The sequence below is a fragment of the Drosophila elegans genome, unplaced genomic scaffold, assembly GCF_018152505.1.
Source record: "Drosophila elegans isolate 14027-0461.03 unplaced genomic scaffold, ASM1815250v1 contig_476, whole genome shotgun sequence".
Taxonomy (NCBI): Eukaryota; Metazoa; Arthropoda; class Insecta; order Diptera; family Drosophilidae; genus Drosophila; species Drosophila elegans.
In genome coordinates this window covers 4958597-4983436 of record NW_024545863.1, presented here as the reverse complement: position 1 = coordinate 4983436, position 24840 = coordinate 4958597, and the positions used below count along the sequence as shown (strand labels likewise).

At 43.9% G+C, this 24840-nt stretch overlaps 1 protein-coding gene across 2 annotated transcripts in view; it reads right to left on the bottom strand.

Annotated features, from left to right (window-relative positions):
* The window catches only part of LOC108137378 (obscurin), a 123004-nt gene that overhangs the window by 10168 nt on the left and 87996 nt on the right, over positions 1-24840 (bottom strand). For both annotated transcript variants that reach the window (XM_017259030.1, XM_017259031.1), the window contains exons 4-10: positions 23014-23127; positions 16084-16284; positions 10726-10866; positions 10005-10136; positions 8925-9022; positions 2794-3023; positions 473-874 (exon numbers count right to left, since the gene is read on the bottom strand). In XM_017259030.1, coding sequence (XP_017114519.1) covers positions 473-874; positions 2794-3023; positions 8925-9022; positions 10005-10136; positions 10726-10866; positions 16084-16284; positions 23014-23127 — 1318 coding nt within the window. The remainder of the gene's footprint in view (positions 1-472; positions 875-2793; positions 3024-8924; positions 9023-10004; positions 10137-10725; positions 10867-16083; positions 16285-23013; positions 23128-24840) is intronic.

The following is a 24840-nucleotide window of genomic DNA, read 5'->3' as shown; positions in this document are numbered from 1 at the left end:
GATTTAAAATGGTTCCTTTTTTATATAAATGCATTTTATTAAAGTCAAGTAGGTTTTAAATTTTCAGATTTTAAAATCAATTCCCAAAATCTTGAAATTTAAAATAACTTAAAACTGCAATGGATAAAACTCAAAGAGAATAATATTTAAATTGAGTACAATATATTTGGATTACCAGTTTATGTTTGAGGCCTTGAATATATTTTAAAATACTATTTTATTGAAAGAACTACGGATTTTGTTAGCCTATATTTGCCTTACTTATAACGATAAGTATTATAATCCTTATTAAATTTATTTATTATAATAAAGGCTTCATTCTAACGCTACAATTCTTAAAACTTATAAATTATTGCCCTAGTCACAGAGTTAAATAATCCTTTACTGATGCTTCCTGCACTACTGTGTGGAAACACCCAATAAAACCCGGCGTTAACTTTGGCCCTAATTATTCGGCTCTGCAGTGACTCACCTGGACTGCACGGTGGCCTCGTAGTGCTGATCGGGATCCAGGCCACGGACCATGTAGCTCATGCCCTGGACATAGTGGTGCGAGACGGGCACCGCCGGCAGGACGACGTTGCGCCAGTCGCTGTGGCCCCAGTGCATCACGTTGCCGTAGCCGGAGTAGGTGCCACTGCCAGGCTGTCCGGAGAACCCGTTCATGTTGCTGCCAATCCGATGCGCATGTAGCCCCGAGCCAGAGCCGTACATCTGGGACGAGGAGGAGATGGAGGACGAGGAGGAGTGCGACGAGGAGGATGGCGAGTCAATAGCATTGCCAACGACCTCGTGTCCTTGCGGCAGCTTGCGGAAGGACAGTTTGTACTCTTCGATGGGAGAGTGCGAGTCGACGGCCCAGGAGATGTTGTATCTGCAATAGGGGGAAAGGGGAGGTTAGACAGTAACTGGCTGGGTTATGGCAAAGTTTTTCGCGTGCAACAGTTGGCCGGGGATTTATTCCGAGGCGCTTGCAATCAATATGTAATTGTTAAGTTCTCCATTGAGAGCAGCGAGAATAGCTTTGGCTGGGCATGGACGCGAAGCTGAGGGAGTGACAACAACAACGTAATCAATGGCTGACGACAATGGCCGGGCTAAGATACTGCGTATGAGCCAGCTTGCAGCTCGCAGCTCGCAGCTAGCAGCTTTGTTGTCCGTGGTTGCTGGAGCTGTTACTGCAGTCTTAACATAATGCCCGCCCTCTCCATTGTTATTGGCTCCTTGTTTGCCCAGCTGCCCTTCGCCGTTCGCTTGCTGCGTTTCAGAAACTGCTTTCGCACAATGCGTCCATTCAACCGAAAAGCCAACAGTCCTGGCACATTCTCAGCTCAAGTGTAAATGAAGTTATATGACCGACCCCTGACTTCAGCTGGGAGCATTGTGCCGTGATTAGGGACACAAAGAACAAGGGAGAGGGGTTGGGTAAACTGCATTTTTGGTCATTGCCCCCTGCTTGGATTAAAGGTATTTTCCCTCCCCTTAAGTTTATCCATGCTTTAAAGGCGGATCAGCTCATTAGTCGCCGGAGCTGATGGACAAAGTTATTTATGGCCACACTCCAGTGGAGATGCTCAAGTAAACAACTAATTAAGGGCCCAACTTCCCCATTCGCTATTCGCTATTTGCCATTCGCATTTCTCCATTCGCCGTTTGGCATTACAAAGGCGCAAGTTCATTGCTTTGCGATAAGGCCGACACACAATTTGAATGTTAATCAGCATGGGGCTGGATATGGATTCCAGCGAGAGTCTAGCTTCCTGTTTTGTTCCATTATTTGTTTTGCTATCGATGTATTCTGTATGATTATTGGGCCATGCGAACTAATAACTTCAAGTCCTGGGCACAATAAAAACATAAAACGCCAATCAGGAAACTTTTCGCATATAGCATATAGCATAAAACTAACGCAAGCAATAAAAATGATTATTAACAATTGAAGAGCCGGCGACTGGCGCCAGACGGCTTGTTGAAAGGGGACCGCTTTTGCGTACTTTGTGTGCTCGGTCGGGGCTTTTTTGGTAGCTTAATTGCCGGCAGCTGTTTCGGGCAGCGAATCAGACCAAATGAAACGAAATGAAATCAGCGCCAAAGTTGACATGGCTAAAATGTTCGCTTAGTTGCCTTATTGCAAAGTTGCGTAAACGGGGCGTATGCGAATTATGATGGCCATGGCATCTGACTGTCTGCACAGTTTTCGAAAATTTTTGTAGCAGATTATTGGTCTCAATGCGAGTTGAATTATTGAAAGGTGTTTTGCCTGTCACTCCTCTGCCGAAAAGTCAGTGTAAAGCTATCTAGCTGTCGCGGCTGTCGTTTTCTCTATTTCCACTGCCATTTTCTACGAGTGTGACGTGAGATGTGCGCTTGTTTGTCGCTTGGCTGGCTACCCACTCCTTTTGGCCCCTTTTCCATCACTAACCGCCTTTTGTCTGCCCACATATGCGACGGGCGTGTGAGTGTGTGTGTGCGTGTGTTGGATGACAGCTAATCCAATTAAAAGTTTCATTCGTTACGTTACGTATACGCACTGGCGGCCCAGAGGGCTTGCCGTCCGTCAGCCGGTTGCCATGTCAGTCAACGGAATTAATGTAATAAAGTTACCCCGAGTACATCATCTCTGGATGGTGTCCAATGTCCAATCAGGCCAGTAAACCTGACATTTGTTACGGATTTTGCATTTTATGCTCAATTACAAAGTCGTAGCCGGCCCCTGCCTTTCGTTTCGTAATTAGGCAACCCAATCAAGCATTGTCTAACTCGGCACGTGGCCTGAGCTCATCCAACTCTTACCTGTCCTTGTACTGACTGATTGGCGGTGAATTAAAAACGGCAACGTTCGGTTTTCCGCTCAACTGCAGGGTCTTGCGTGCCTTACCGAGCTGATTCTCGGCCACACAGGAGTAGTTGCCAAAGTCCTGCGGATGCACTTTGCGTATAATCAGCGTGTGCCGCGATCCCCGCGTCTCCATGATGTGCCGCTCCGTGGTATCCAATTGCATGGTGTCTTTGAACCAAATTACCTGTAAATAATTGAAAACTTGGTCAATCGAGGCGAGCACGAGTTGCCTGGTGAACTAGTGAACTGGCGAACTGGCTAGTGTGTCCAAGTGGAGTGTGCGTGATTGCGTTTGTGTGTAGGTACCTGAGAGTCTGGGGTTCAGTCTGAGGTGGGTAATGCGGTTGCTTGAGGTTTTAGATGGGGTCGAGATGGGGCAAAAGTTAAGACGATTTGCGACCAGTACTTCCACTGCCACTTCGTGCGGCTGTCACTTGAGCGTCAATTAAGCGTAATTCCTGTTGAAATTGAAAACCAGATCGACGTGCCCCTCCTACGGCTATTGATTTTCCATCAGATTTCTTTTGCGTCTCAGCAGTTGGGCAACGAACGTCTCGCTGGAAATTCATCTTCAATTTCGCATTGTTTGTCTCTATTTGTTTGCTACATATTTTCCAGCCGGCATCGACAACATGTTTTGTGAGTCAAGCGAGCCCGAATTCCGTGCAAACATATCCCTACCTCCCCCCAAAAAAATAAGGATCCGTGAGAGCTCCCAACTATATGGATAAACGGACGGACAGACGGACGGATAGATGTGCGTGTTTTGTAAATGAATTGGGCGCGAGAGTCGCTGCAGCGCCCTGCTGTCGCCGCGCTGACAGCTCGCAGACAGGATACGCCGGGATACGTCAGGATAGAGCAGGGCCGTAGTCGGCAGATAAGCAAGGACAGAACGCTCGAATTAACAGGGGATACGGGTTCGGATACAGCAGAAGCAGAAACAGAAGCAGTAGCAAAGGCAGCAGCAGGTGCCCGTTGGCATGCCGCACATACCAAAATCCAATCTCCTGCTCCCCCCAAAAGGCACAAATATTAAAACAAATAGACGAAAAAAAATTATAACGACACTGGAGGACGGACTGGTATGTAGTGGCCTGCTATCTGTGGCAATTCTATTTTCAAGTCTGGTATTTATTTGCTCCTATTTGGCTAGATTAGTTAACGCCGACGGTGCTTAGCGGCATATTCCATTAAAATGGCTGTCAGCAGTGCATATGTGTTGTCATGTTTTCCACTCACAGCAGCACGTTTTCAGACATTTTCCCTGTGTGTGTACGTGTGCATTTACAGCTATACCGTCGTGCCATAAATGTTTTTTGCCCATGCCGTTATTTGTACGAATTGTTGATGTTTGCGTTTTCCATGCCTTTTGTTTCTAGGCTGTGGCAGTTGGTTTTACGCTTTTCCCTTAATTTAAGCTCTAGTTAGGGGCTGGCTCTTCCCTTTCCCACGATCGCTATTATCATCGGCCAAACACACAAAAAAAACACAAACAAAATCATTCTGGCGCCATTCCTTCAACCGTGCGTAACGAGGCGTAAGTGTTGACGTGGCAGAAAAATGGCCAGAAATTATTTTATTTAATATTTCTCTCCGACGGCTGGCCGAAGATGGCTAACCGAATTAATTGCTCCACAACCTGGATGGGGCAAGCAATGGCAATTGATTGGCCGCCCTGTGTGCACTTCATTAATAGATCCACGCAAATGTTACGCCAATCAATCTTTTGCACTTGCGCTTAATTTTCAAATGCGGAACGTGAACACAAGGGAAAGGAAACGAATCGCATCGAGCAAATCGATTCGAAACAAGAAACTTGACTAACTTTGAAGCTGTTGCCCAAATAAAACAAAGCGAAATGAGACGAAGAAGCGGTAAGAAATTAGCATTGATGAGCAGCAAGGCGAGAAATACCAATCAACACTAATCAGCCAAAAGGAAAGAAGAAAGAAAAGAATATGCGTGCCACTGCCACTGCCACTGCCAACTGGCTTTCTACTTTCCCTGCTCCTTAATCCTGGCTTCTAGATCCTCCTTTTTGCCTTCCGTTCTGACTGGCAATCTATTATGCAATACCTTCCCTCGCTAGCACAGCGGAAATTGCCAAAGGAAGAGTGTTGTTAGATGGGTGGCAGCTGCGAGTGAAAACGCGCCAAAGGAGAAGCGAGAGCCAAACAAATAATTGCAAGAGGCATGTGGGAATTACGCATACGCCGCGTTGGCACGCCACCACGCACTCACGAGAGTTGCGTGTGGAACAAGAATCGGCTGCCACTGGTGTCGCTGTTAATGGCCACAGTTTGACTTAAGTTGCCGCCTACACCACTACACTACACTACTACCAATTGGTCAGGGCCCAGCTGCTCCCCAAAGTTGCCGCCCTGGGAAAAGCTAATAGAAATTAGATAATGACAATAAATAACTTTGCCGTAATTAATTATAGCAGTTAACAGCAGTTTAGAGTACCGGCCTACTGTGTCATTAAGTCTATAATCGGGCAATCACTTCAAACTTCTCTCGTACTTACTATATATATGATCGTACATATTTCACACAATTAACACTAAGGAAAGCCCTGAAAGTTGGGATTCTCAAGTTTGTTTGCCCAATGGAAAGGGCAAGGGTGTTTTAAAACATTCCAAATAACTTGAGCTGTGCTGTTTGTTTAAATTTGAACATGCATGGCATTATTGTTTAATATTTAAATGGATTCCATTGTAACTTGGAACCCTTTAATCTTAAACGAACTTTTACAGAATGGTAAAAATTTTTTGTATTTTTTCAATATTGAATTTAGCATGCCACAGTTTACATTTTGTAAACATGTGAAAATGGTTACAAATGTAAATATATGGATCGTTTAATATTAGGCAAGAGTTATTTAAAAAAATAGAAAAATTAAAGCCTTTTGTTAATTGTATTGTAGCTTTAGGTGATCTTTGTTGACGCAATGACCCACTTTAAATGTATATATCAAGTGGGTTTTGTGACGCTGTCGGCAAGCAATTTCCAGAGCGACGCATACTCCAATTATCTCGCAATTTTGTGCCAACTAAACATCTCATTTGGGATCGGTCCAATAGGCCAACTTGCAGTCCTTCACCCGGAACAAAAACTCATTAGGTGGGCTGCGTTCATGGCAGTGTGTGTAAAAGTGAAGAAAATTACCAATTTGGAAATTAATTTGCAAAATAATTAAAAGCCATAGTAGCGGCATGGCTGCCATATTTTCCTCTCTTTCTCGCGCGCTGATGGGCGATGAAAGCTCATCAACGAGAGTCCATGTTTAGGAGCGCTGGTGGTGTGGAGGTGGGTGTGCAAGTGGGCGGTGGGCGATGGGGGTGGGCGAGTAAGTGGGTGGTGTGTGGGCGTATAGGGGAACAGCGGCTGTCCAAACGGATGCCCATTAATGCTGTTAGCTGCTGACGTTGATGGCCCTGTCAAATGCTGCTGCATGTTTAATGCGTGCGACATCGATGACGGCGACAACATCGTTGACAATTCTGCCGCCCGATGACGTTGATAATGATGTTGTCTCATTGCCGTCGCTCATGTTAATGACAATTGCTCCAATGACTTTGTTGCTGACTGTCCTTACGGGTCGTGTGTGTGGTTTGGGTGGCTCAGTTCAGGGGACAAGTAGAACGGGCAGAGCTTAGTGCTTGTTTATGATATTCATTATGCAACAAATCGACAATATCAATGGATTATGATTATGCCAGACTTGGGCTTGCGGTGCAATGCGTAATTAATATGTAAATATGCACCTAAGTGCCAGTGCACAGGCGGCAGACTGGGAGATTGTGAGTGTCTGTATGTGTGTGTGGAGTACCTTTTAATGCACGCTAAATAATTAATATGCTGCCCCCCCCCCGAGTGACATAGTTTTGCGGTTTTTCCGCTGCACAATGCCTGCTCCAACGTTGACAAGACATAATTAAAATTGCAGGCTGCACCAGGAAAATATGAACAATGATGCGTGGAAGCCACAGACATACCTCCATTTGCTATCTGAACTGATTGGTTTATTGGCTGCCGATAATTTGCACCATTGTTCCATCATTTCCATGCCTTTAGTTAAATTCCGCTATTTATAATTCATACCGTAATAGCACGCTCTGTGCGGCAAACCATAGCTATTTACAAACTTTAGCATTTTAGCTAATTAAACTGACCTTTGGCGGTGCATTTGGTTTACATGCGACTGAATTCCTTAATTAACATTTAAGGGGTGCAAAACAAGAAAAACTCGGGTGAGTAAATCAAAAAAATCTCATACTTGCGCGTCTGTGGTGCTCTTGAAAGTTTTATATTTGCAATTGCAGGTGGAGCGAAGTCAAGTACTTGGTGGCTTGTAAAAAAAGCAACAAAAAATAAAAAAAAAAAAAAAAGTTTAAAAAAAAACAACCAAAAAGGAAGCGTTAAATTGTATACACTTAGCCACAGGGATACAAGCAAATAAAAAAGAAACAAAACAACATTTAAATGAATGAAGAGAAAATGACGAAAAAGAGGAACGTCAAACGTGGAGGAGAAAGCAAATGTAAAAATTGCATGCGGAAATGCTATTCTCAAAGACTACTAAATGCCACGCCCCCATCCCCTGCCGCCCTCTCTGGCGATGATGGCATGCACAATGCAAAGCAGGAGGCGTTGACGTTGACGCTGGGCTATGACGGGGGGGTTAAACGGGCGAAGGGGGGGCGGGTTAGGCGTCCGAGGGCCAACGACGATAATGAAATGTGGCGGACAGAGCAAATAAAAAGCTGCAGCAAGCAGCTAGCTGGCAAATAAATAGTTACGCTGTTCACTGGGAGGCAGTCAACTCTTTACGGCCACAAAACGAGGTCCGAAAAAAAGCGAAATGTTAAAAATTAAATAGCATAAAAACTTAATACGCTGCCGGAATTCGTGGAACGGGCTCAGACGCGCAACTTACCACGAATCGAGGCAAAATGAAACGAAACAAAGTGAAATGAAACGGGAGCTGTATAATTTTAAGGATTGACATTTGCGGTCGCAAGTCATTATTCGCGTTTCCTTTGTGTTCGTTAGGGTGGCTCAAGACTTGTTTTTTCAGAAATAAAATAGACAAAATGGAGTATTTTGAGTTTTAAAGCGCAGTCGTAGTAAAACTAACTGAGTTGTAAGGTTAATGCCTGACTTTATCGCTCACAAGCAGTGTGAATGCTTTTGGATGATAAATGCCTCATAATTATTGTTTATTTCATTTTGATGATTTGTATCATTTTTATAATTTGATGATAAACTATGTAATTAATAATTTGTATTCCAGAGGATCACCCTAGTATATCCGTATCGCTCCCCTTCCGCTCTCCTCTTCGCGCCTGTGTGTGCGCCATGTCATTTTGGGTTCTCTTTTCAGCTCTTTGGCATTGCTCTTGTGCTTTTTTTGTGTGTTTCGGTAGCCCGCCGCTTCTCACTTCCGCTTTGGCAACTTCCGCAATTTTACTTTGAATTATAGCCGAGCGTATTAATTTAAATGTCGACAAAAGGCGCAGAGCACAAAAATAAACACCAGAAGCGGAGAGCCTGGCCAAAAGTGAAGTCGAAATTACTGCAGAAACAGAAAAACTGAATGTTCGTATACCAAAAGTGCATTGGGCAACAGGACAATGACAAGGACACACAGCCGCCATCTCAGTTGGACTTTTGTGAGCTATGTTTGATTAAAATTATGCTCGGCGCCTTTCTTTTTCGTCCTGCGTCCCCTTTTTTTATCTCCCATCTTTGTAGTGCACTTCAATTTGCCTTTGTAGACTTTTAATTAATGCGTAATGGCAGCAGGCAGCTGCTTTTAGCTCAGCCAAACAATGGACTCTCCGAGTTGGCTGCTAAATCTATGGATATGTCTATGGATTATGGACTGTGGACTATACTCTATGGACTATATAATATATGTACTTCAGAATCTGTCCGCATGTATATCTGTATCTGGTGTATCTGTATCTGGTGTATCTGCTGTCGCTGCGGGGGCGTGTGGTTCGCCTCTGCGGTACGTGTTTCCAAGTGAGCAAGCGCGATAATGAAAATTTATGTATGAAATTTAATTAAAACATACCTCAGGCTGTGTTTCGCCGTGGACGATGCAGACCAGCGTGGCCTCGTGCCCTTCGCCGGAGAAGACCACGGGACGCTCCACGGAGATTTCCGGCGAAACTGCGGGAAAAATGCAAAAAAGAAAAGGAAGGGGAGGGGAGAGGGGAGGAGATGAGAAGAGAACGTTAAGAAATTAGTTAATAACATGAACATTGTCCTGCCTCACGGAATGGCAGCGAGGAACGCGAATAATCAATGAACCCCTCCTTGACCCCTCCAGCCATTTGTGCCACAAAGTGTAAATAGAGATGGAAACCATGTAATTAGCACATGTAATGACCACTCCGCATCGGTAACGGACTCCCATCAAAATTATACATATAAATTCTTAATAAATGTCAGACCGAACGCCAGGACCCGCCAGGCATTTCAATAATTGCCAGCCAACCAATAAATGTCGGTAAGTGTGTGAATGTAATAAAAGCATTCCCCTCTCGCTCTTGCTGGTGGGCGGCCAACCACGCCCCTTAGCCCCACACGACTCTATCATCTACGCCACTGCATTTGCCGCGAGAACGAGAGCGTTAAAAGTCAATACCCGTTCGAAATCGAAATCAGATTTGACATAAATTGGACTGACAGTCGAACTCCGGGCCACAGTAGCGTTCGGAAAAAAATTAATTCGTTTCGCTGCCATTGTGTGTCTGCACTTGAAAATATTATGTGTTGGACAAAATAGAGATACATTTTTACTTTGGCTTTATATTTTACTTCTGCCCTTTTTAAAGTTTATATCGATTTAGGAAAGGAAAACTGTTTTTCTATACTTTTTCTAACTAATAAATTATTATAATAAAACAAGAAATAATAACACATATTTTTGTGCTACAAAATTATTAATAAAATTGACTAAGTATCGTAGGTTTTGTTCAACAATTTGTGAGTTTACTTGAAGCCTTGATATTAGTCTGCTGTTAATTTGTTTTCAAAAGTTTTATATCCTAAACCGTAATTTGTGTATCTTTGATGGCGTTTCTTTTCCCCATATTAATTTCTGTACATTTTCCGAGTGTTCAAATATGAAAGTGGGTGGCATACTTACACAGGACATGGAGCACGACCTGGCTGGAAGCGGGCTGTCCGACGCGATTGTTGGCAGTGCATATGTAGACGCCGCCCTTGTGCCGATCCACATTCTCGATGGAGAGGACGTGCGAGTGGAGCTTCTCCTCGCCTGCAACAGAGAGCCATGAAAACCGAATGAAAAATGCAACTCTATAAGGTCGGCATCCGGGGTGTCCGGGTGTCCATCCGTGAGCCGTAGCCCAAGAAATGACAGGGCCAATTACGGGGAATCAACGTGCGGCCAAGTGACAGTGATGTCCGGCCGTAGTCGTCTCTTCGCCGCGGGTTGACCGCCAAACAACGAAGAAACCACCAACGGAGACGCACTCACACACTGCGCCTTTGCCTTTGCCGGCAGAGTAAGCATTATATTTAATAATAAAGGACGAACAAGGCGGTGGGCGAAGCCGGGGCAGAAAATATAATTTCTTTGACTTTCCATTTTTATGGAAATTGTTTAAAGTTTCTTTTACGACTGTATATTCATTTACGTTCGCCTCCGCCGCTCGTCCTTTGTTGCTCTTTATGATTTTAATTTGCTTGGTCTTTGGTCGGTTGGTTGGTTGGTTGGTTGGTTGGTTGGTTGGTTGGTTGGTTGGTTGGTTGGTTGGTTGGTTGTCCGGTTATTTGGTTATATTTGGTTACATGTCGGTCGGTGGGTATCTATTTTTCTTTTTTATTTTTATGCGCAATCTTACCGTTGGGCAAAATATTATTTTTGCGGCTCCAAGTCACATTCGGCATTGGATTACCCGTGGCCGAGCACTCGATGCGCACCGACGAGCCCTTCTTGACTTGCAAATGTCCGCCGGTGCTAATGTGATGAATCCTCGGCGGCACTGGAGGGCAAACAGACAGAAAAGCAGAGAAGAAAACACATTAGAAATGGCCAAACAGTCCCTGGGTCCCCACTGTCCACCCAAAATATATGCAAAGTGGGGTCGGGCAAGGACATCACACAATTTGAATAAATGCGCCCCGAATGCAAATTGAATGAGAACAAACGGCATTTACGCATCTCCAACTTTGGACTTCGGCGCTTAAAGTACCCCTCGGATCCCCATTTTTTACCCCGCCGGGGCATAGTTTGATTTAATTCGAGACCGGCGTTTATTTATACTTGCGACCGCATTATTTTACAGCTGTTAAAAATTATGTCTGCCGAGCGACGACTAAATCAAGGACAATGCCAGCTGACGCCTTCGATGGCTGTTGGCTATGGCTTCATTTAATTTTATGGACATTTCTTATGCATTATTAGAGTTTGTTTGGGGCTACCAAATGGATGGCAGTCGTTGTTTTTGTTCGCTCTGTGTTTTGTGATTTTGTACTTACTTTATTTCCAGTCTCGTTGTTTTTCTTGCCATGTTAAAGCTCTGGGAGATTTCGTTAATTTGACTAGCCCGTAAATTGAGGCCAGCACACACTTTGCTGTTATTTGGTTTTCCCCAGAAATTTTCACATTTAAGTGCGAGTATCAACAGCTCAATATACCAAGGGGCGCACAGAGACACTTCAATATAGTCAACTCAACGTGCAGAACATGCATGTCAAATGAGAGTCCATCTCCACAGGGGCGCAACCGAAAAGGGGTGACTGCATCACTGATTAGGCCCCAATCAAATCACTCACTACGCCAGTGGACCCACAAACATGTGTTATTGATGCAATTCTTTCACAGTACATACGATTTGCAATGTATCAAATAATATATTCTATTGCTCTGGCCAAAACAAATAAGCCGAGACAGGATGGCAGAGTTCTCGCCCTGCGGGATATTTGCATTCGAAAGGATATTACAATTGATCACTGAGAAGCGCACAAATAGCTCATGGCCCTTAACCCACAGCTGCACTGAGATATATTAAATCCTTTTTTTAGTTAGTTTTGAACGATTAAAATTCTTTATTGAGTTTACTAAAACAAGGGTGTATAACATTACAAAATTGAAGCTAAAGAATTGAAATGTTAACAATTCTGCAGAAATGAATTTCGGAAGAGCTACAAAAGTCTCAATGTTCGTAAAATCACTTATAAAAACTTATTAAGAGAATGCAAAAATATATTTAAAGTCCGGAATCCCAAGAATATTATTGCATATATTTTATTTTTTGACCACATACTTGAAAACACTTATAAAAGGGATTGTTATAAAGATTAAAAAGAGGATGATATAAATAAGATATTTTCCAATATTAACTCTTTTTTATGATACTGTTTTAAGCTTAGTATGGATCCTTTTCACTGTGTAGCTCGTATGCGCAGAGCTGAGTCCTGCTGCAGCCACAAAATATGCATTAGACTGTAATAAATCATGAGCCTGGCAAAAGGCGCAGCGAGAAGGACTCGTATTCGGATAACAACTCGCAATGAAGTTGCAGGAGGGCATTTCGCCACCCATTCGCCTGTGTGCTTGGTGTATGCTCAATTTTCTCACGCTTTGTACACTCGCATATTGAATTCAATAAATATGTCCCGCTATAATAGGTTGTGGGCGGGGGCCCAAAGCCCTTTTAATACTCGATGCCGGGGACTGAAATTGATTTTGGCTGTGCGGCATATAATACGTGGATTGCGGCATGTAATGTCGTGCAGATGACGACTACTTAATGGGCCTCAATCTTGCAGACTGTCAGCGTGGTTTTGCTTTGCTGTTTTTGCTGCTGCTGGATTTGTGACCAGCTGGCAAAAATTTTAATAAGCAGCTCTTTCAAAGCATCCGCCGCAAAGGCCGCAACGTCGGGAGAAGTGATGGTTGCGGCCAGTTTTGACAGAGTTTGTTTCATATTGATTTCGGAGCAGCCACGGCGGATGGTGGTGGCTCAACTTCGGTCCCTGGTTTTGTGGAATGCAAAGTTGCACACTCACACAGTAACCCACACACTCCACTCGACCAGCTAACCACCCACCCACGCACACACACTTATATTTGCTCCCGGACAGGCTTAAACTTTAAGTGCGCCGGATTGTGGGCGGCAAAACTTCGGAGCATGTCCGTTAAGTAATTTAAATCCATATTCTGTTGCAACCGATAAAGTTTAGTGCTAAAACTTAGGCGGCTGCCAAGCGAGAGCCTGGCATTTAATTGTGGGATCCTTGTCCTGCAGCTTCTGCTGCAGTGTTGTGTTGGTAATTTGTCTCAAGTATCCAAAGAACTTCGGTCAGTGCGTGTGCGTGAGTGTGTGCGTGTGTGGCTTTTGTTTATCGTTCTTGTGGCATATAATTATATACCACACCGCCCTGGACAGCATCTTTTGTTATTGTACAAACGTTGTTGTTTCGCCCATTGTACCGGGATCTATTGTCGACCAGCCAGTCGGCCATAATTAAATGCTTACCCCCTGGCTCATTTCTCCCTTTACCTTTCCCCTTTCTCCGCACCTGTCTCTGGTCTCCATTTGATGTGGTCACATTCAACTCCACATCCATCTCCCTGTTGTTTTGGCATATTGTGCATATAAATCACACCAGGACGCCGAGCTCCATTTTCTATGCCAAACCACACACACACACACATAATTATGGCTTCCGGTTCAATGATTCCATTGTTATCGATACTTTAAGCGGAGTCCTTGACTTGGACTTCTGCGGCGAGCCCCTGTAATTACACAGCTAATTGAGGTACCCCGTGACATTTGAACTAGCTGAAAACCGGAATGGTGGCCGAGCGATTTTAAAGTCACACGCCAAATGCATTTAAAAATCACACCGATTCGGCCGTGATAAAAATGTGCAAATTGCCACAATGCCCGACCGCACAGCCACCGCATAACATAATGTTTTGCGGTTGTATTTGGGTGAGCCAGCCATCGTCAACATCCCGCCATCCCACCATACCGCCAACCTGGTTAAAAACCAAAACCAAACCGAGTGGCGACAGCCTGCCACCGGCTAATGGATGGGCCATGTCGAAGCCTAATTGGTTTTATTAAACGTCACATGAATAATGCCCCCTGCAGATGCATTCCAGCAAAAGCGCTTTCAAGTCCTTGACACAGTTTTCCCAGGATCTCCATTCCATCCACCCCATGTTGACTGCTGGCCAACAGATAGCAAACCTTGGACTCGGCCTCATCAAATATTAAAGCCACCTTTTGTCGGTTAGACCGAGCTAGGTGAGTGGCTGATGCCAGATGTCCTGGGATTGGGACTGCAATTATTGCGGGGCCGCCAGATATTAATGCCCGTGCCATATTAAAAGATTTGTCAACGGGCAAACTTTGGTCTTTTTGGCCCGAGGGGTATAGCAGCAATGCCGGACTCGGCTGGTCCATTTTTTGGCCATCGCCCGTCTAATGTCTTTGTAAGTGCTATGGCCACGGCGAAAACTTTGGCTGTGGCGCACATTATTTTTTCATCTTTAGTGTGAGCCAAACTGAAAGTAATTTACGCTCGTAAAAACTGCCAAGCCGAGATGCCACTGAGCGGCAAACTTTATAAAATTTATATACGAAAATACATGGGTGGGCTTTTGGGTTCGGGTTTCTGGATTCAGGGGTTTTGATCTGATTTGGGGAGGCTGCCCTTGTCCGCCACTGGCCGAGTCTGCTGCTGAGCCTATAAAAACTTCGACAGCGCATTATTTTGCCTGTTTTCTCCTTTGACAATAATGGAGATTGGTGCGGAGGCAATGGCAACGACAACGACAAAAACAACGACAAACGGCAAAGGCCGAAAAACCAGGGGCGAGAAATTTACGTGCGCTTCGAAAGTTCAATAAACGAAATATTTCTGGCCATGATCATTATTTGGCAAACGTAGCGCATAATAAACACATAAAATAAACAAAACTTTTCAATAATCGACTTTTTTCCCTCACTCTTGTGGCTGGCGAAGAGTTTCCCGTTTTTCCGTTTAATGTTTGCCTGCGGCGGTGACCGAAAAAAAGTACAGAAACAGGACCAGAACCACAAGGCAGGACCAAGTTTCAATGACAAATGAAAAAAGTTGTCGCCGCTAAAATAAATACGCATTTTTTATAGGCCTGCCCTGGCGTATAATGCTTTGGCGCAAATCCATACGCGTTCGCATAAGCGTTTAAAGCGCCTTTAAGTCTGAGGCTATAAAACTATTTTTTAATCGTTTCGAACTCGTCGAGAGATAGAAGAGTTGAAGGGCGGCAAAAAAGCGAGACAGAGCACTTTGGAGATTTGGGGAATTGTATCGCAATTTGCATGCACCGCACACATTTACAGCGTAAGGAGCAGTTGAAAGGCAAGTGTTAGCAAGGCGGGGGGGCGTGGCTCTCCCCCCCCCCACACACACACACAGAACAGTCGTATGCAAATAAGGGGCAACATTGTAATTGGGGGAAATATATGTAAATTATTCATCATTGCTGATTAGAAGCCCAGCCGAAGACGCATGCCGAAAGGGCAGGGTAAAGTGAAAGGGAAAGGCAATGGCAAAAGAAGGATACCCAGGATACCCAAAAGGAGCCAGAAACAAAGCTGGAACCGTACGCTTGTTAGGCACAACGGGTCTCCCAGGCAGGAAGTAGTTGAGCAGGACTCGGAGCCAAAGGAGCAGCAATTTGCATCCGTTCTCTGGCTCGACAGCTTCTTCCAGCTTCTTCTCCAAGGGATCTGCTTCACTGCTTTTGCACTGCAAGTGGAAATGGAAGTGGACCAAAATCGAGGGATGAGCAGCAGCAGCAGCCATTCCGGGCAAATGGCAGATTAGTTTTGATTTTTTCAAACGCTCCCAAAAATTTCCACTCTCTATTGAATCTTTGGCCGTAAAGCGGCCAAATTGCAGCCGACCTACTTTGCATATTTGAGTGGCCCGGACGCATAAAGCACTAGGCACTAAGGATTTAAGGATATGTTAATTTGACCAACACACAACACCCCAGCCAAGCTGAACTGGTGCCGATGCCGGTGCCCAAATGATGAAGCCTAACAATGGGGCCCCAGTGATTTGAGGCAGCCGCATAAATTTCGCCCATAAAAATCCCATGGAACGTCAATCTGGGAGATTGGAACTTTGCATAACAATGCAAACGCCGAAAATGGCGAAAAGTCGTTGGCAAATTTGTGAGCCTATAGGCTACTTACCCAGTATCTCGACCGTGTGGGTGATTTCGCGCGGATCCATGGTGGCAATCTGGCAGATATAATCGCCGGCATCCGTGGGCAGGGCGTCTCGTATCTGCAGGTTGAATCCGTTGACTAGGCGAACGCGGGGATCGGGAGTCACTTTCACGGAGCCGGCGGTTAATATGGCGATGCCACGCTTCCAGGCCACAACGTACGTGTCTGCAATGAGAGGCGAATTGGAAACGAAATCAAAATCGAAATCAGAGCTGGCATTTATAATTGATAAATTATGTTCGAGAGTTAGTAAATCGAATGGCAGATCCGAGTGCCTGCATTGCACTGGCAGCGCAAATGGAAAAGTCAGAATTCAAATGACTCAATTACGGCCCGCTTCAAAGGATCTAAAAAGGCTAGAAATTCAATTTGACATGGACCAGCACACATACACACATACACACATACACACACACACACGCAGCCAGAGGCAGATCCAGAGTGGAATATAAACCGCAGACAGGCGGCATGAACAACACTGGATGAGAGTCAGACAGGCACTCAGTAACACCCACTTGATATCCGCTAATGTGCGGCATTTGCAATCATATGCCAGAATGAGAGGCAGTCAGACACTCGGATGCCTTCAACAGCAGCGGCAGCGGCAGCAACAGGAGCAGGAGCCAGCCAGGATGCTAGCATGCCAGAGGAAGGATGCCAACCAGACCCATGTAACCCAGGGTGGACCATTATCACCCCATTGGCTTCCTTTGATATACAAAACTAATTAATTACATACATTTTTTACTGATTGTGCCTAAATAAAAACATAAATAATAAAAAATCAAAAAAGAAATTAAAAAAAAAAAAAAAATTATAATAAAACCAAAAAAAAAAGTTTTCTGTTTCCAAGCAATTTGAATTTCTTATATAGATGCCTATATTCAATTATTTAGTCATCTTAAAATCTGCATGGAATGAATTCGAAGTCACTTTAAAATCCCAAGTTTAAATGAAAATGATGTTTAAAAAAATGAATAGATTAATTTAGATTCATATTTTGCATATAAACAGTCTTATTATTAGCATTATCAAGCTTGGATGACTAAGGTCCGCCCTAACATGCACAAATACTCTCACACCCTCATTCACGTACGACAGTCCAATGGAAATGGCGTGCTCATCGAACTCATTAATTGTGATTCCTTTTTCAATTTATGTGAGTTGCTCGATGTAAATTTCCGCGCGCGTGCAGAGCATAGATGGTCGGCAAAGGGAAAAAGGGAAATTTGGGGAGAGAGTATGGGTATACTATGGGGAGTTGGAGCAGCAGAAGTATTGAAATTTGTATTGAAGCTGCCGGATTTGCTACTAATGATGTATGACTTCCGTGTTTCGGTGCCGACGAGCAGCGTTCATTAAAAATTAAAACAATTTCGCCCGCCATCGACGACTAAGTGTGCTCTACTGCTGCCCAAAAATCAAGAGTACGGGAAAAATGATTCACAGCTGCGGTCAAGCATGTGGCACTGACTTTAAAAGTTACTTTAAAAGTTTACGTGTTTTACACGTTTAAAAGAGTTCGGATTTTGGAATGTTATTTTAAAAAAAATTAATTGTTTAAATAAATTAAATTAGTTTGACTTTTAGACATTATCAAATAACAATGTTCTTTATAAATTAACGCTAAATATGCTATGCTGCCTTTCGAAATAAAAAGGGAAAATAATTTGTTCCATTATTTGGTTTTGATTCCTATATATATTGATTCCTATATATATTGGTCTGCAAGACCATGGCAAATATGTTAGATAATTAATAAATAATTGTATATACTATTTTGATCTCCGCTGTAAGTAGCCGACTCTTCCTTTTTCAAATTGATTCCACCTCGCAAGCACACACAGAACCGTGAATGAGAATGAGTGTGTGCAGCAGGACCTCAGCCGAGTTGGCTGGGCTGTAATAAAATGCTTATGAAGTCATTTACATGCGCATTCAAAAAGCGTATTTATTTGCAATGAGTTCAACAACATCAACAAGCCGGGCCGCACGGTCTCCGGCACCATGAAAAGCTGAAAGGCAGGCAATGCAGGCGCAGTGCACTGCAAAAACAAATAAATAAACGAGCACCACCTGCTGTCGTTAGCGTGCTCTAAAAGGCGTCGGAGGTGGAGTTGTGGTTGCAGCATGGAGCTCCAAGTGGGTGACCGGGATGTGTAGATGGTGTGTGTCCCTGCCGCATAAGAAGAAAAGGGAAAACGGGACGTATAATTCCTCAGGCTGCCTGGGTGGCGATGACGAGGTGCTAGGGTATTGAGTTCTGGGTTTGTAAGTCCCACTCCTCGCATGCATATGCATCCTGCTTAGAAATTAGAGGTGCAAAGGCAAAGGCAAAGACTCCTCCGGCCGGGTGTTGCAACATGAACGTGCTGGCGAAGTGCAGTCATATCATATTAGCCGCTTGATTGAGTTATGAATGAAGCAACGTCAGTCGTACTACAGTTGATACATTGCCAAGTCAATTTTGGCGCAGGGATATGCAAATTGGGCAACAGCTTTCAAATTGCAAAAGTCAGCATGTCAATTGTTTGGTTCCCTAAGGGAGTATTCAAGCCACACAATAGCCTAATTCCATCGATTTCTTACTTATTGGCTGGCGTTGTTTTAGAACTGTCAGTTCATTTCATTTGTTAGTTAATAAAAAAGATGATGATATCAGGATTTTTGGAATTTTCGTACGAGAGTGGAGTTTTAATTGATGCTGTCAATAAAATAAAAAAATGGTGTACAGAATTGAGTAACAGATACAAGATTTACAAAAGTAACAAAGTAAGATTTAAAGAAATACAAAAATATATATTTATTTTTCAGAGTGGCAAAATAATTATTGGCCAGGCAATAGTAGCTAAATTTGCGCAGGACTCAGGACTCAGGAATCTTGTCCGTTGCAAGTGTACACATAAATCAGCAGCCTTGTTCATCTGTGTACACTGCCGGGCTGCAACTAAATAAATTGTTAACTAAAATAACAACAATCCAACGAAAACAAGCAAAACACGAAACGCCTCAATTTCCGGTTTAAGTGTTCTAAACTAAATAGAAACGCACACACACACACACACACACACACAGATGGATGGCGAAGGGGGTGAAAGGGGAGGCATTACGACAACAATACATGCAAACAATTGCGCCGTTAAGCGAGCCGCAAGTCCTGGAATTAGGAGCAGGAGCAGGAGCAGGAGCAGGATTAGGATGAACTAGTAGTGGCTGGCGTGGGGCGGAAACTCGGTAAAAGCATTTCGGTTTTTCTATGTCAGGCTCATCCTCAGTGGGCTCACATAAACACGGCCTCCGCCTGGACAAATGGCCGACCACACACGTCCTGCTGCAGAGCGCTGGTTCATTGTTTACAACCGAAAGCCAACTTTTAGCTTTCCACACTACACCCAGTGACAGAGATCCTACAAACGGACATATGCACATAAACAGGCAGCAGGCAGCAGGCAGCAGGCCAACAAAAACACATACCCCAACCCGACCAATTCAAATATGGCCACTGTTCGCATTGTTGCAGCGCCTTTGTCTGTTTGCTCTGGGCATACTGTGCGTATGCGCAATATGCCAGCCATCCCATCCGCCTTGAGCTCGATTTTCTCACAGGGTAAAAACGGACTAAAGGCCGACCAACGGACATGTTGTTTGTCTGAGCGCAATTTATTGCATGTCGGAAAGGCCAATATTATAAGATGATGACCCCCGAAGATAAACGATGTTGCGGCTTAGCCGCCGCAGGCAAACTAGAGCGAAGGGTCCACGGGTACAGGCAGGCACTACGGGGCGGACTTATCTGCAACTTCTTGCAAAACTTTGTACTACGACTACGACAATGTTTGCCCGGGTGTGAGTGTGTTAAGTGTGCTCCTGCGTTCGTGTTCGTGTGTGTACATATACATGGTAGTACGGAAAAAGCGAAATTAGAACTGTAAATGGCATTAATATTGAAACTTTGTTGCCGCCGTACCGCTCGTACTTCCACTTCCATACGTTTGCCTGCAAAGTCGAGTGGTGGTCCGTTTTGCTGTTTGCACAACTTCAACTTTTGCGGTACGATTCCATTTCCGTTTGCCGGGTAATAGTTTCAAGCGCCGACGCTCCATCAAAGCGTAATGAGCGTTTGTATGGCCGCAATGGCGGGGTTTTTGTGTTTTGAATTTTATTGCATTCGAGTTTACAGTCACACAGGCCGTTACAGCCAGTTACCAGTTACCAGCTACCAGTTACAAGTTAGCCATGGCCAGTTCTTAAATGTTTTTGCTCCTACCATTTCGTTTTTGTGTTCCTGTTGCAGCGAGACCGCATTGAAGAATTCACACTATACTGGCTTTGCATGCAGACAAGTTGAGCAGTTGATAAAATGGCCAGAGTAATTAATTAGTCGATTTAGAAAAGCTTAAAAATTGCAACAGTGCAACGAGATAAGTGCCAAAGCAAATGGCTTCTCAAATGAAAATATTTTAGATTGAAATTAAGTTGTATTTTCCATCTCTGGCATATTGTTTATTTGGAAAGTTTTAACAATTTGCCAGTTTACGGGCATAAATTATTTAACAATATTTACTTGTCTCAAAAGGCACAGGATTAACATGCAAATTTTGCCAAGCAAACAAGGTCCAAAAGAACAACCTGCCACCTGTCTTTGTTTGCTTTCCTTGCAGGACACCCCAGTCACTGCCCAGGACACTCCAGTCACTGAATGAGATATTGTACGCAGACCTAAGCTTCTGGGATATAATTACGCTTCGACAATATGAACTGAACTGAACTGAACTGAACTGCTTTTCTCTTATGATCAAAGCAACCTTTGGGTTTTCCGAAATTGATATTGTCGAGCTGACATAAGTACAAGCATTTCCACTCTAGACGGTAGTATCCTGCTGGTGAAAAGGAATGGCAAAGGCAAATTCAGTGACTAAAACAAACAGAAAAAAAAAAAAAAGACAAGCCGACAAGCAGACAATGGAATAAACAGACTTTGCGTGCCAGACATTGAAGAACAAATAAAAATTCAAATGAAATGATAATGATGAAATGTTCCACTGTTTCACTGTTTACTCGCACTCAGACACGACTATCGCCGCCACTCGAGCTGAAAGATTACTCTTTCGGGGTGCAAAGCTCCGTAATAAGTGTTTAAAGGCATTTTCATATTATATGGAAATTCTAACGCACACGCTCACACACTTAACCAAACGCACAGGCCCTTTGTGTGATTTTCGTTTTCTTCGCTTTCGAATTTTACGAGTTCGTATCCATAAAACGAAAAGAAAATGCGCATAAATTGTAAAAAGTGCCGGGGTGCAAGAGTTTCGACGTTTAAGTGCGGCTTTAAAAATTCTATCAATTATTTTTTACACTTTATGTTCGCGGCCATAAAAAGGGATGCACTGCATTCCGGCTCACCTGCGTCCGCCATCAGGCCAAATCGTCGGGTACTCGTTTCTAATCATATTTCACAGGGCGTGCCGCATAAAGCACGCGTTATTAAAAACAAGAAATCGCTCTGCGGCTTCGCTTTTAATTATTTCGTTTAAGGGCGCGAGTAAGCCGCGAGCTGAGCAATGGCAGTAATGAAATTGTCGTATGGGCACTTTATTAGCATAATGCAGCATTAGCCAAGGGGACAAACTGGCAGGCTAGCAGGCTGGCAGGCTGGCGGGCTGGGGTAAGTGCAGAGTAAACCAAACGCCCAGGCAATTTATTTCCCCCCAACCGCTTCGGCTTTGCTTGTATTTACTTTCTTGTGCTTTATTCCGGTATTTTCCGTTCTCTGCTTTTTTATTATTAGTACCCAAATGCCCGCAGCTATAATTTTGTTGCAGAAATTGTCTATGTATCGCATAGCCAGCTCTGCCAGCTCAGTCTTCATCTTCTTCATCCTTGTCTTGGCCTTGGTTGGTCCTTTGTCCTGGTCGAAGTTGGAGAGTTCGTCGTTGTCGGAGGCAATCAAGTGCATAAGAAACGCAAATGAAATTCTTTGTTCTGTATTTCCTTTCCTTATAAACGGATACTCCCACCGCAGACGTCTCAAGCTCACATGCGTCTATATAAACGGCTACATATGTGTGTGCACACACTACAGAAAAATGTTAGCAATTAATTTTCAATTGGCGAAAAGCAAACAAGTTATTTTTCTCAAAGGAGTAACTCTATTTTTAGCAATGGTATTGAAAACTTAAATGTTTCCATAATAAAATATATATACTATATATATATATTCTTATTTGTATATATTCTTATTTGTAAGAAAAGTTTCTTATTTAACTAAATAACTGTATGTCTTCATTCAGAGAAATTGTAGAGATATTTTCACTGTGTAGAAAGTAAAATGTGTTCCAAGTGTTTGGGTCCGAGTTTTTATGTATCGTTTTTGTCCCCGACGAGTGGCACAAGTTTCGACCATCTTGGACGGCATTGTCTTGGCCCAGCATTATTTTATTCCGCCCACACATTCTTGCCGGCTGCCTGCTCCTCGGATGCCGTTGCTTATGCTAAATCCTTGTTATGTACAAATAATCTCGCACACACGACCGCATTTAAATTGAAAAACGTACATCGACCAAATGCCGGGACTTGGGTGGAGCGGAAGGCCGAAACCACTACACATGTCTTGGATGGATGCCACCAACCAGCCACTCGGTGGACTTTTGACCGCTGCTCCTGTTTTTCTGCGGTCAGAGAGCAGTCGGATGAAATTTAGTCCGGCCGAGGGATTAATGCATAGTTGTGGCCATCGCATAATGTCGGCTTAATTATTTGTACGGCAAAGCTTTCGACCGCAGCATTTAAATGCAAACTGCGTGGGCGAATCTGCTCGTGTCGGTATGCCTGATGAAAAATGGGTTTTTGAACCCACATATTACTACCCAACTTCCCAACTGCCCAACTTACCCGTATTGGCCACCTCGCATGGCAGAACTATTGTCTCGCCGGTGATAAATTTGAAAGTCTCCGAACGTGATATGAACATGGGCTCGTTCTTGGTCATCATGCTCTGGGCGGACACTGCAAAGGACACAAGGAGAGACAGACTTTTAATATCAAATGCCTTTTGGTATTTTCATTTCGTACAAAATATAAAGTAAATTACTCAAAATATTATTACTCGTGTGTGCACACATTTTGGTCAACGGACATCATCTAGATTCTAGATCAGCACACAACATCTTGTGAGTGGCCATGTGGCTAATTGGTTTAGTGCGCTTAAGATATTTGTCAAATGTCGGAAAGTTCATAAAGTGCAATTTTATTATGCCCATCCAATGAAAGTTGTCAAATTTACGCACAGGATGGGCGAGTAATTTAAAGCACTTTCTGTTGATTTGCTAATCAATTTTATATGTCAATCTCTGGTCTTGTGTGTGTGTGTGTGCATGTGCGTTTTGACTTGTCTGTGCCTGTGTGATTGTAAAGTGTTAAAATGCACTTAAATATTAAAGCATACTTTTTGGCCAATACCCAACTGAGCCTCGAATTAATTCAATTGCATAGGCACAACGGCACGCACAAATACCGATACCGATGTCGATGCGATGCATTTGCGTTTTAGATAATTCGTGTCTTGCATAATTTATTCAGGCCCACGGTGACCACATCAAAGGCCCCGGCATGCAGGGCATTAGAGTATTTATTTGGTTTTGTAATTAAACAATGATTATTGCATAAATAGCCAGGCATTGTGGCCGGCCCAATCAAACTCGATTAAACCCAACACAGCACCTTTTGGGGCAAGTCGGGAGTCGGGAGTACGCCCCCCTCGAAAAACGGATACACTCATATCCGGTTACAAGGTAATCGATTACTTTTAGTGTGACAGGGCCGAATGCGGATACAGATACGACTACACTGGCCGCACTTCCGCACGCAAACGGAGCGCCATCAAGGATCCCCGAGTGCTTGGGAAAAACAAGTAACGAAAAAAAGAAAAAAAGAAAAAGAAGAAAACTGTGCGTCAGCTACAACGTCGATGTCGATGCCAAAAGGCGACGGCAAACAATTTAATACGTTTAAGCGAATGTGTCAACAGGGCAAGCGGCCTTGAGCCTTGCGGCTCTCAGCGATGAACAATGAATGGTGGAGAAAGCGGATGCGGATGCCGATGCGGATGTGGATGCGAAGGACCTAGGACCAAGGACCGAGGACCAAGCACTTTTGACACCATGACAAGGCCTGACGTGGCCAGCCAAGGACCTGGAATTGAATTGATTCGATTACGCTGCGGGCACAATAATGAAGTGTCAAATGTTGTATTTATCTGCTGCGAAAACATTTGGCAGTGGGGCAGGACAAGGCAGGCAGCCACCAGGACTTGGCCAAAATAGGTAAGCAAGGCCAAAAGTCAGCAGCACGCACTTGCAAAGAAGTGGAGGCTGTCAGGCGACAGGACTTGGCACGACCCCCGATGCCATGTTGCTGGCATTTTATTTGATTCCTTTGCTGATTTTTTGTGCTCTTGGCCCAAACGACCGACCCAGCGACTGGCCGACCTGTTTGTGTTTTGTTTTCTCGATTTCTTTCTTTTTTTTCCTTCCACTGGCCTGGTAAATATAATTTCTTTTGTAGCCAGGCTAGTCTGTTTTGAGCCTGGCTCGTTGCTTGTGACAATATTTTCGCAAGACGGATAGAGGCGTTGGCAGCACGTGCCTGTGCTCCTGTCAATCGAGTCCTTGATGCGGATAATAACGAAATAATGTCAGACGGGGAAAGTTCTTCCATCTT